Below are 13,481 nucleotides of genomic sequence, written 5' to 3'. Positions count from 1 at the left end.
TGCTAGCCTCAAAACTCCCAATTCACACACATCAGAGAAAGGCAGGGAGGAAGAAAGACAGATTTGCAGTTTAACATTTATTACATGTTTCTGATTCTTTGTGTTTGTACTGTACTTTTAGAGCTTTTTAAGCAGAGACTTAGGCACTACTACTTCTCAATAATACCTCACTAATCACACTCTCATTTGGCACAGAAATAAAGTAATATGCAATAACACCTTGGACTCCTATAGGTCCTTTCATCCAAGGAGCTCAATGTTACATTATCATTATTGTTCTTTCTTTTCCCACCTTGTCTGTAATTTTGTTGAGGTTGGGGTGTTCTTTTTGTTAATGCATGAGAAACTGTTTTTATGATGTTGCCTACCACCCCAATATATTATTACTGGCCCTAATTTAAAGATGAGAAACAGATATGGACAGGTTAAATGACTTGCCCAAGGTCACAAATAAATTTATGTCAGAGCCAAAAATAGACCACGGGAGTCCTGGATCCCAGTCCTGTGCATTAGCCAGAAGATCACATCTCTTAAAACTACCAGATTAAAAATGTTTTTCTTCCCCATGTGAAATTATCTTGGTACTGATCTGTTCATGGGTGGTTTCCCAGAGCACCTCATTTTTTAACAGTACACATGTAATGGATTTATGGGGATGTTGCAGAGAGACTTTTAGTATCTGAGATGTTATATTCTGGGATCTCTTCAGTGAACCAGCAAGTAGCAAGAGGTTTTCACAGAGAGGAATAAGGACATTAAAAAGGGCTACTTAGAACTTATTTCTGTGTCAAATGGCCCCAAAAGCCTGGCTTGAAGGTTATTCAGCATGGAAACCTGTCATTTTTGCCTTGAATTTCACCTTGAAACAACAAAAGAGGGAACAAGTCCTTAACAGGCAGCGACGTGGCACACTAAGGTGGAAAGCCATAGTTGCCATACATTAGGTTCAGCCCCGCTAGTACAGGATGGTGCAAAGCAGACCTCCCTGAGCTCCAGGAGTATTCACCCCGGACAGGTAATGGTTCTATGGCTGCCTTCCTTGAGGTTGTGTAACAAAGGGAGAGGGAAGCTTTAGTTTGTAGCTGCAGCTGCACAGGGCCCTGGTGATGGCTGGTGCTGTGTGAGGATGGACTGCATTGGCACATCCCCCCAGATATCTCAGCTGTGCCTCCTCTGTAGTCAGTGCTGCTCATCTTTGGGGCTCAGCTGACCCCCTTACCAGGCCTGGTCCACCATCAGAGGAGAGGCTGAGTCTGTTGAAAGTGGTGTGGGTATATTCCAGTTAAACAGCCACGTTTCTAGTTTAATTTCCTGCAGTATAAAATTTCCAGGAGGATGTTGTTTTATTGATGACACTCCCGGGTTTTTCACTCAGTATCTGAATATTTAATAACATTTTCAAAAATATGTTGGATTTTCATTACAGAAGGCAGCTCACGGTTTATAGCAGGGAGCCAAACGGCTAGTGAGCAAAAGCACATTAAATGAGCATTTCAAAGTATTAAAAATAGTTTGTAATCTTTTAAAAATGTAGCCCTAATAAGATGTCAGGAAACAAATGAGACGCTCTGGTAAGTTTACAGCGGTTGAATACTCCCAAGCAATGATAGTTGTCAACATTTTCATGGTTTATTTTTTTAATTGCCGCAGCTAATAATGCTAATGAAGTTAGAATGACAATCACTTAGTCATACCAATGGCAACAGGGCAAATGATGGCATGGAGTAGTGAGAGGTCCAGCTGGGGGGACTCTGGCTCTCCCATCTTCCCAGACCTAGACCTCCATAGGAATCCCTCTCAGAAACACCAGGTTTCAAAGTCCCAAGTCTCCCTCCCCACTCGGGCACATGGAACAGACACCACAGAAGCAGCAGGGTCTTATTCAGCCACAGCCAAAAGTAGCATTAGCACCTTCACAGCCTGGGACATCAGGGAGGACAGCAGGGTGTTTATTACAGTTAGAACGCTGGAATTACTTTCTGTCTACTGATTGGTTGTTTGCCCGGGTCACCTTCCACCCCATTCCCTTACTGTGTCTCTGCTGCCAGCTTTACTCCTCCAGCCTTGCATGTCCTTCCCTCTATTCCTTCCTTCTCCCAGTGTTGATCTTTCCCTTCCTTCCTTTTTCCCATGCTCTCAGCCCCTCCTGCCACTCCGCCTCACCACAGTCTCTGTTCCCATCACTCCACAAAAAAAAAGAAGAATATGGAATTAACAAAAAGTGTGCCCATGATACTGGCCTGCATTAGGCAAGTTAAAAGGCAGAGCTTTCTTTTTGGCTACAATGTCCATCTCTTCCTCCACTTTCCCCCTACACCTTGTTTCCTTTCCTAGCCTTTAGTCACTACCTGAATATAATAAATAAACAAATAATACCAGCCAACAGGAAAGAGATCTAGATCTATATAAAGATGCAACCCTCCCTCCCCTTTTCAGGCACGTAGGAACTGGCAGATATAGCAGAACCAAAGTAGTTCTGATGCATGGGGTATGTAGTAAGTATCAGGGAACCAGCACAACTGTGTGTGTGTGTTTGTCTATACTCCTGCATGTCTATACTCCCTGTGTTCCATGGAGCTTTCTCTTTTGCTGCATGGAAGTGGAGGGCCAGGGCAGGCCAGGGGAGAAATGGAAACATGGCTAGCAGATCTGAAGTGATTTAGTTTAATAGACCAAACCTGTCACATGAATGGGAGGTGCAGCTTTTGCAGGGGCTTGGGCTATGGTGGTGACCATGGAGTATCCTTGGGGATAAAATTCCGTTTTCACTATGGCTCGGTGCACATGAGATGATCTGGACCAGAATATGTTGAAGAAGTTATACACAGGATCTATGTTTAGAATATAAACACCAGGAAATATGAACTCACAGCAGCAACAGCGGACACTTAACTGTCTTGACAGTGGGCCTTAAAAGATGTATGTGTGGGGAAAGGGAGAGGAACAACTAGAAAACACAGTTAATTGATAATTCAGAAATCAGAAAATAAACCTGAGTACAGGGGCCTGTATGGGATCCAAACCTTTGCCTACAGCTGAGGAGCACATGGTACACATCAGGGTACCGTGCAAAGAAAGAGAAAAATTCGTTTTGTACTCCACTAAACCTGGACCATAGTACATAGGACTGGTCCCATAGTATAAAGTGAGATCTTTCCTCAAGTTACTTTACTTTATGACGTGTTAATAGCCTGAAAGGACCAAAACCACATCTGGGGATCATTGTAGTTAGGGGCATCTCAGCCACATTCTCATTTCTCCAGACTCGCTTCAGAAATTGGCCTCAAGCGGAATGGTGGTGGAGCCTCTGTGCTTTACATGCCTGGGACCACCACTGCACTGTGATGATGCTTCCAGAACTGGACAAGCTGGTTCTCTGGTCAGAATCCACTGTTGGTGTGGTGCAAAGCTGTTGTGCCTACCTGGAGGGTCGGACTGATGGCATACACTACACTAGCAAAGTTGGAAAAGAACCAAAATAGGCAAGACATCTACAAGAAAATCTTCTGAAAAGCATGAAAATCTTCTCTTCCAGGTAGCTCTCACAATAGTTAATGGAAAATAGTATAATATTAGCTATACAGGATTTGAGATGGAAATACCAAAGGAGCAATAATTTGAGTATTTCATTAAAAACCTGTTCAATGAGCCAAATTTTGATGGCTTTCCTCGGATTTGGCCCAATAGCATTACAGGAAAATGAAAATGAATATAACAACTTAGAAGAGAAGGCAGAATTGTTTTAAATATGACTCCATTTTGGGGTGGTCTGATTTTAGGTAGCTCCGTTGCTACCTAACTCACCTACTTAGACAACAGACAAAGAGCTTATGCCTGAAGTGGCACTACATTGATAGTGTAGTCCTTCACACCAAACATACACAGAGCCCTTTTCTATCATTATTCCATTTCTACCTCCTCAAAAAGAAAAGAAGACTGAAATGACCCTCTTCTCCAAGTCCTTGGAAATGAGGTTTACTTAAATGCTAACTCTCCATGATGGCTCACAGAGGCACTGCAAAACGAATAGATTATAGGGTTCCAGTTATTTTCTACTCAGCGAAACATACAAAGGAAACCCCAGCAGGTTTATCATTGCTCTCAATCAAATAAAAATCTGTACGCTTCCTGTTGGAAAACTCTGTCTCTACTATTCATGTATATTTTATCAAAGTTACATGCATTTCTGATATTTGTTTCTGAAGCATTTCAATCCCAAACTGCACTGAAATACTCTGCCATGGCTCTTTTTTTTTTTTTTTAAATCACAGTTAAAATAAATAATAAATGAGATTACTTAGATCCATAGTATCTATTCACAGTAAATTCTGCTCAACAGGGTTTTATTGACACAAGTAAGTAAGAGAAACCCAAACATATTTTTAAAAAGCTTCCACTACTTTTAATTGTACACTGGAGCAGCAGGACCTAACAGGAGTTCCACAGTTTCACCTCTGTTAAATGAAGTTCCTGCAATGATCTAAAGCCACTTCTTGCCAGAAGTGCTGTTACAAAGCCTTGCAGTCAGCACAGACGTATGTACCCACAGCAGTAGCCAATTATTATCACAACAGTTAATAACAGTCTTAAAAAAAAAGTGTTGTTTACCAGTTCTAGGGGTGTTTTGTTTTGTTTTAACATGTTGCTGAGAAAAAAAAAGCTATAAATCATGCTTTCAGAAGAGTAAAGAATTTTTTAAAAGTTGCATTTCATTGCTCACTTGATTTGCTAGACATTTACTGGTAGATCAAGAATGTAGGAGAGAAGGCATGTTCCTGACCACCCTATAACAAAGTATTTAGGATGAAGCTTAGTCAGAGAGTGTCAGCAGAGTTAAGACTATCACAGATCATTCATCTAGTATTAATAGAGCTTTAGTACTTACAGCTGTCCTCTTCTTCTGTAATACATTTCACAACATAACAGGCATAGATGAACCCTGCCAGCTGAAACAAAATGTAATAGCATTAGATATAAAGCAAGTACAAGAATTGGTTTAAAAAACAAACAAAAAAAAAACTTCTGAGACTGTTTGCCGAGATAATGACAATTCTTTATGAAAGTTCTTTATGTCCTTTAATGAGCCCTTAATAGTTAAGTTCAAAACAGACTGTGAAGAGTTACAGAGGGCTCTCACAAAACTGGGTGACTGGGCAACAAATGACAGATGAAATTCAATTTCATAAATGCAAAATAATGCACACTGGAAAACATAATCCCACCTGTACAAATAAAATGATGGGATCTAAGTTAGCTGTTACCACTCAAGAAAGAGATCTTGGAGTCATTGTGGATAGTTCTCTGAAAACATCCGCTCAATGTGCAGTGGCAGTCAAAAAAGCTAACAGCATGTTAGGAATCATTAGGAAAGGGATAGATAAGACAGAAAATATCATATTGCCTCTTTATAAATCCATGGTACGCCCACATCTTGAATACTGCGTGCAGATCTGTTTGCCCCATCTCAAAAATGTTATATTGGAATTGGAAAAGGTACAGAAAAGGGTGACAAAAATGATTAGGGGTGTGGAAAAACTTCCATATGCGGAGAGATAAATAATTTTGGGACTTTTCAGCTTGGAAAGAGTCGACTAAGAGGGATATGATAGAGGTCTATAAAATCATGACTGGTGTGGAGAAAATAAATAAGGAAGTGTTATTTACTACTTCTCAGAACACAAGAACTAGGGGTCACCAAATAAAATTAATAGGCAGCAGGTTTAAAACAAAAAAAAAAGGAAGTATTTCTTCACACAATGCAGAGTCAACATGTGGAACTCCTTGCCAAAAGATGTTGTGAAGGCCAGAACTATAATAGGGCTTAAAAAAGAACTAGATAAATTCATGTAGGATAGGTTCATTAATGGCTATTAGCCAGGTTGGACAGAGACTGATGTTTGCCAGAAGCTGGGAATGGGCGACGGGATGGATCACTTGATGATTACCTGTTCTATTAATTCCCTCTGAAGCACCTGGCATTGGCCACTGTGGAAAGACAGGATACTGGGCTAGATGGACCATTGGTCGGAGCCATATGGCCATTCTTATGTTCTTATGGATTTCTCTTATTTTCTGTGACTCTATTAGAAATAGTTAGGAAATTATTTTTTTCCTGCAAAACATTCCAAGAAAAATGAAAGCAAAAGTGCTTTAGTCAGAAATTTCCCATAAAAAGGTGCATTTTGTTAAAAACAAAAACTGAATGGTTTTTTGGTTTTTGGCAACTGTTTTAGTCAAAAGTTATTTATTTTTGGCAGAAATATTCTTTTTGAATGAAACCCCTTGGGGAGGGAGGAGCAAAAAACATTGAAACAAAGAAACAAAACAAAAAACTTGTCAGTGAAAAAACTTCAGTCAGGTCTAGGATCTAGTCCAATGAATTTGAGAGTTGATCTCATTGGAGTATTTCTTCATCTGCCACTTGTAGTTATGGCCGTGGAATAGATTTGCCCTCTGAGATCCAAGAAATAGCTAGTCCCACATTGGGGGATAGATTTATGGGTATGTTTATGTCAGAGTCTCTTACTGCAGTTGGAAAACACAGATCTTGTTCCTTAGATCCTGCTTGTAAGAGTGTATACAGAATATAAACTTCAATGGAAACAATATCATTCAAAGAACATATATATTTGTACTGGAAGACCAGGGTCATCAGTGGATTATCCCAGACAATATTTTCCAAAAATGTTAGACATCACACATACCCTAAGCCAAATATCATATAATTCCTCTATTGGTATTTTTGCCAAGGCCTGTTAGCTGTCTCTAAGAAGTTAGATGCCACATGAAAGCTCTGTGCAGCATGTTATGTGCATTTCAAGGCTGTCTGTCACATACGGTATCTGAGAAGTTTTCCCTTACATAGTGTTAACAAACCTCTTTTAGCTGATCACTAATGTCTACATAGGGATGGTAGGAAGTCAACTGAGTCTATTTCCAGAGGGGTAGGCATGTTAGTCTGTATACAGCAAAAACAATAAGAGTCCTGCAGCACTTTAAAGACTAACAAATTTAATTTCTGCAGGCATAAGCTTTCTGAGTGGGTTACAGCCCACGAAAGTCCATTCAGTTAGAGTAGATGAGGCCTTCTCTGCTTTATTGGTTCACTATTTCCTTTGGTATCTTGGCATAAAGCTAGAGGGCTAAATTACTCCACTGACACAGTCCTGTGCAATCCCACTGACTTCAATGATGTTACATAGGGGTATAATTCAGCAAAGAATTACACCCAGAAACATTATTCATAAATGATTCCATTCTTCAGTGTGAGCCTCATCTTAAGAGTTTCTCTGTTCTCTTTTTACAGACCATCAGATCCAAGCTTACTAGTTGCATCTCTGGTAGGCAATCACAGTGGTAAAGAAATTCTGACAATAGTTTAGTATTTTACTTCTTGCTAAAATGCCACTATTTCATGTGTTATTAACTAAACTTCTCTCACAAAGTGAAGCAAACATACTGTATCACAAATTGTGCTTACCACTTATCTTTTAATTGCATTCAGTCACACCCCTTAAATATCTGGGAAACTCCTTTGATATATAAGTAAATCCTACAGCATTTCATCAGATGAGCTTGCTGATTAAAACAGTGCCTTTGAGCTAGAAATTGTTTTACTCTAAACATAAATGGAAGTTTGTTTCCCATGATATAACCAGGATTCATAAAACATACCTTTCCTTCTCTCACATTTATTCAGCCCTTTTCTTGATGCACCTATCAACCTTTGTTTTAATTTTAAGTGCACAACTATTTTTCATAATAATGTATTGGTTGAAGTACAGTGATGGACATTCCACTGCTGTTTTCAAAGAGAGATGCATTCTGTCAACAATAAAGGGTATTCATCAAAAGGAGAGGTACTGATGGCTCACAGAACACAGATGGACTGCCCTGAATAAATATAATTTAGCAAAGTAGCCCTTAGTTGTTTTCACACGGTCATTGCATGGTGTTTCTAGACAAACAAAGAGTTACCATTGCAATATACCTGGGAACAAAGTCACCAGCCCTTGGGAAACTCAAGCTAGTACAGAATGCTATAGCATATCTCAGCAGCAGCACATACTACCGTGAATACCAATGTCAGACCTGTGCTGTGCTCTCTATTCTGGTTTCCCATAGAATAAGGAGTCAAGTTCAAGGTCTTGGTTCATATCTTCAAGGTGCTAAATGGTCTGGGCCCAACATATGCAGGGGTTCACCTACACTTCTGACAGTACACAGTTACATGAATGTTGTTGTGCCATAACCTCCATATTGTCCACATATGAAACCTTGAAGCATGTTCCCAAAGGACAGTCTAGTTCATGAAAGCTAGCACGCATGAGGGGTGTGGGGATGTACACACCACCACTGTGTCATGGCCCTGTACTCATTCTACAATACAGTGCAAATGAGGGCAAGGGGCATGTACCAGGTCACAGATATCGATAATTCTCCAGGGTCATTCCTGGAGCACTGGTGCACTGATCTCTTCGTTGCCTGACTTTTACCCAAAAGTATAAAGGTCCCTGACCCTCCGGCCTCCTTGACAGCCGAAGTAGCGACCTGCGCTGAGCACTTCAGAAGTTTTCTGCTGAAATCTATTGATCAGTACAGGCAATCATGGATCAAGGTCTGAGAGCTGTCACCTGGGCTCTGCAGCACCTGGGTCCTGATCAACATATGGTCAGAGTTCACCATCCTCCATGACTTTGCTCACATTGGCAGAAACATTCACCTACTGGTGTATTGGGAGATTTTGCCGAGGCTTTAGGACTCCGTCCCAGTGCCGGAAGCACATGAAGCACCTCAGGCTCCTCTACCAAAGGGTGAAGGACTCCACCAGTCACTCTGGGAAGGGACCTAGCACATGCCCATGGTATGATGAGCTGGACTGGGTGCGCTCTCCAGGGCTGCATGTATGGACCCTGAAGTAACTTACAATCAGGGACCCTGGAGGAAGTCCCAAGAGACACAGAGAAAGAGGAGCATGTGATTCTGTACCTTGACCCAGTGGATCTGGTGGAGTAAGCCCACTCAAGAAGCCTGAGGATCCAGGGCTGCTGTAGGAACCAGAATCCGACACTGGTAAGTTTTGCAATGGACCCCCAGTGTCACCAACAATATCCCCTCTCGCTCTGGTACTAAATGCTTCAGCCTGGCCCTCACCCCCACCCCACCTCCACATGGTTCCGGAGCAACACACAGCTGTAAATCAATTTTATTGAAATCTCATGAACCACTGTAAAGCATTTAGCAGAAACTATAAGTAGTTATCAACAAGCAGTCGTGGCCCCACGTTTCTTAGACAGCACTGACACTGATAGTCTCTATGCTGCGTGAAATAGGGAGGGAGGGTGAGAGCAGGTTTTAAAAGGGCCTGTGTGGGAAAAGAATAGTTTCATGACACTTATGGTTGTGCAAAGATCCACACCACTCCTTTCCACCCCACATCTTTCCTTCCCCTTACTAATGGGAGCCATGCAGAAGTGGGTGGGGTTGGCTGGTAACTTGTGCGCAGAGCCCCCTAGGTCCAGGAAGGGAAAGGTAACTGTTTGGTTATCTAAAGAAAGTCAGATGGTCCATTTTCCCTGTGATCATTTCAAATGTTTTGTACTGTTTCCAGTCTCCAGTGTCTCTCTTCTGCCTGTGCCAAGTCACTCTGCAGAAGCTAGGAGAAGCGTGGATGGGTGAGGCATCCCACTCCAATGGTTGCACATACTCAATACCATGTTTCTTAGCAGTGGAGAGGCGAATGGCTTTGCAGTGATAATCCAAAATTTCAGGGAAGAAAATACACTCCTGGAATCATTCTCTGGTTCCCTGTCCCTGTCAGTGCTGTTTGTGGGCACAGGGGCCGGATGTTATGGCAATGCCGAAGGAATTACAAGGTGGGTGGACATTTTATGTGGTTCTCAGTTCCTATTCCATGCTAGGATAATCAATTTCCCCTTGATTTGCCAGCCAATCCTGTAGGCAAAATTCAGCAGTTTTGGGTATAGCAGAAATTCCAGCTGGTTCTTCAAGTTTAATGGCAGGATAAATGTGTTTGATCCACTTTTGTAGCTCACCAAACCCCTCCACTCAGCAATATGTAGAGGGTCACCATTAGCAGAAACATCTCCCTGACATTGGTGGCTGGGTGTCCTCTAGTGTAGTGGAAATCCACGTCTCTTTTCCATTCTGGTACCTTCAAAACTGCTATGTTCTCCAAGTGATGGCCAGCCTTTAAAGAAGAAAAAGGTGACTGGTAACTTTACCCCTGAAGGAACCAAATCAGACCCAAACCGGTCCCCTTGATGCTCTGTAAACATTAAAACATTTTAATAAAATAATGCAGGTATCTTACCATTTTTATCCGCAGCTCCTTCCTCAGGGGTTGCAAAAGTAGTCTGACAGAAGGAGATCGTAACAGTTGCATTCCTGGGATGCTAAGAAGTATCACTGGTGTGGCCTGTTGCAGCACAGATGCATTATGTGGGGGGATTTAGGTACCTTCCCAGTAAAAATGAAATATTATGCTACCTTTGTCTTGGATGTGGCAGGACATTCCGATGCCAACAGAGAAACCATTCCAGTGGTAAGGCAGGAGTGATACTGTAAAGGTAGCAGAGGAAAGGGAAGGACCCTGGAAGGCCTGCTTCTTGGCATAAATAGAAGGAGCCAAGACCAATTCGACTTCCTTAAGGAAAGGGAGGCCTGGACTCTTAGGCAGGGTGAGGCACTCCTGTAAATAGAGAGATAGCCCAGGCAATGGGATTATGCACTGCGGGACTGGGATCACGCACTCATGCAGCCCTAGTCCATCTAGGGGAGACTGCTATCGGGGCTGACCTGCCACCTGAGCTACTGCTCCTGTATGGGAACAGGCAGCACCTCCTCTTCTTCTTCTCCAGCTGCCACCAAGGCTGCTGCTGAGGTGGTGAGTCTCACCATCACCCCTACTGGGGAGGAGCATGCTGGATGCCTAGCACAAGATCTTCTGCAGGCAACTCAAACCCATTGCAGGGGAACTTCCCAGAGCACTCAGGAGGGGAAAAATGAGCCCAATCTAGTCCCTGTAGCCCAATCTGTGATTGGCCCCCAACTCCATGCAGGAGTCATCTCTGTCCTCCCACATAATATTCCACAGCCGTTCCCCACTTTTCAGGGTGAGGGGGAGTGAATGGTGAGGAGATATGTCCACAGACGTTAACATCTGACCACTTCTCAAGCAATTTGACCTTTTTTGGGGTTTCATTTGTCCCTGTCACAAACCGTTTTAGCTCTATATTCGATGGATGAATGATGGATGGATGTAAATAAAAGTTACTGTTCACTTCACTTGTGTGTGCATCTTATTTTCTGAGTATGATCAATGTGATACTTTTCAGAGGTTTGGGATGGGATAGCATAACTTGCCGCACATGACTGTGATTTCTTAAAAGTCTGGTGCCATGGAAACGCAAACAATTTTATCCCTCCCACACACACCCCACCCATGAATTTGCTAACCTTTTTTTTTTTTTTTTAAAAGAAAGTGTTCATGACAATGAAGTAAGCTGTGAAATAGCTGTTTCTGTCCAAAGCACCAGAATGAAAAACAGAAGACACGTTAACTGAAATGACTTTCTGGCTTTGTTAATGATTTAAGTGACAATACAGGCAAGGGAAACAAATCTAAATTAACACTGAAGATACCTGACACTGAGCCGTGCTTGCACAATCCCTCCTCCCCCACCCCACCAGTCACCACTGGAAACCATGGAAACATGCCATCAGAGTAATCATACATTGCACCTGATAAATACTCTGAGCAATGGTGTCAGAAAACATTGTGAAGAAGGAATGTGTGAAGCCCCGCCCTATACCTTCCAGAACTTTTTAAAAAATATTACTTTAAAAATATGTAAGTGCTTCCCATAAAGTAGCCCGAAACACAGCAGTTAACATATAACAAAAACATTGCTTGATGATGCCCTTAAAATGTGCTGAAACTCTCCTCTGCATACAAGTGCTAACCTTGAGTCCCCCCACCCCCTCTGCAATTGCCTGTTTTCAGTTCGTACATTAACACTGGCTGCAGGGGATTGAAACCCATCGAGGTATCTCACCACAGAAATAGGTGGAAATGATCCATTGAGCCTTTCCAGCAGTACCAAAGCATCACTGTAGTGTCCCTTGGCACAGTCTTAAGCCACCTTCTGGTTCCCCACTGTTCCATGATGTACAAGCACACAGCATCACAAATTTCCCTGGCCTGCTGGGAACCAGGAGCTCTGTGCACATGGATGTGATCTGGCTGCCTGCAGAAGCTTTGAGAAATAGATGTCCCCTGTGCCCACTTGCTGTGGAACTATTCCCGTTTAGATTCTCATATGTTGTGAAGACACACCACACCACGATAATCTGAACTGCATTGGCCACACTGGCATCCAAATGGGTCTAGAGCAGTGTTTCTCAATTATATTTCCCTCCTGGAACCCTTGCCCAGCCATGCCAGACCCTCCGCCGAAAAGTCCAAACTATCTACCCCTTTTTGGCGGCACTATGAAGGCAGCTTTCGGCGGCGGGCTATCTGAGCCATTTTCGGCGCCGCGCTAACAGCTGTTCGGCAGCCCCATCAGCTGTTCCGCCGTGCGATAGCTGCTGATCAGCGGCTCGCTGACAGGCGGCGCGCGATTTAGGTTTATTTCGGCGGCCCGGTTCAGCATTTTTTGCGGAATCCTTCGACTTGTCCCGTGGAACACTAGGGTTCCGCGGAACACTATTTGAGAAACACTGGTCTAGAGACATCACCAACAGGCTTTCAGCTGCCCAAAGGCTCACTCTGTCACCATTCTGCAGATAATCTGTAGTTGAATTCCCTTATTATTGGGTAGGCGCTGTCAGGGCACGGCTTTATGAGCCATAGTAGGAATGGGTATATGGGGTACACCAAAATAAATGTTGGCACAGAAAAACTGTACATAATCACATCATTTGGGGGGAAGAAAGTCCCTTCTCCAGTGCAGTACAACCCTGAACTCCTTGGTATCAAGAATATTTCCTGTTTGTCCAACACCCATCTTCATGAAACAACCCTTAATGTAGTCCACTAAGCCTTGGAGAACCAGTGAATAGTAACCTGTGGTTCACTGGCCCTTTCGGTGGGCAAAATATAGGGATCTGTGTTCTATTGACAGCTTCTGCACAGTTCAGAAACCTCATCCTCTGAAATTCTGCAATAATTTCAGGGAGTTGGGTTATAGCAACCACATAACCCATAACTTGGGTACATCACAGTACTGATTGCCTGGCAAACCTGTACAACCACCACCCTGACAGTTGATTTCCCAATTCTGAGCTGGTTTACAACTGGCTGGTGGCTGATCAGCTGTTGCCAACTTTTACAGGACAATAGCCTCCCTTCTGCCTTGATATGGATTTCCAAAATTGAATGGTCTGGCACTGGTGGGTTGGTGCAAGCTGCTCTCACAACTCCATGAAGGTCTGCTTCCTCATTCAGAAGTTCTGCA

The 13,481-nt window shown here is 42.8% G+C and overlaps 1 protein-coding gene across 2 annotated transcripts in view; it reads right to left on the bottom strand.

Annotated features, from left to right (window-relative positions):
* The window catches only part of NKAIN2 (sodium/potassium transporting ATPase interacting 2), a 693,641-nt gene that overhangs the window by 18,133 nt on the left and 662,027 nt on the right, over positions 1-13,481 (bottom strand). For both annotated transcript variants that reach the window (XM_067546694.1, XM_067546695.1), the window contains exon 5: positions 4,886-4,946. In XM_067546694.1, coding sequence (XP_067402795.1) covers positions 4,886-4,946 — 61 coding nt within the window. The remainder of the gene's footprint in view (positions 1-4,885; positions 4,947-13,481) is intronic.

The sequence above is a fragment of the Emydura macquarii genome, unplaced genomic scaffold (assembly GCF_026122565.2).
Source record: "Emydura macquarii macquarii isolate MOO-44397 ecotype Brisbane River unplaced genomic scaffold, CSIRO-AGI_Emac_v2 contig_1146, whole genome shotgun sequence".
NCBI lineage: Eukaryota > Metazoa > Chordata > Testudines > Chelidae > Emydura > Emydura macquarii.
Note: the sequence above shows the minus strand (reverse complement) of the source record. Positions and strands in the feature narration are given on the sequence as shown.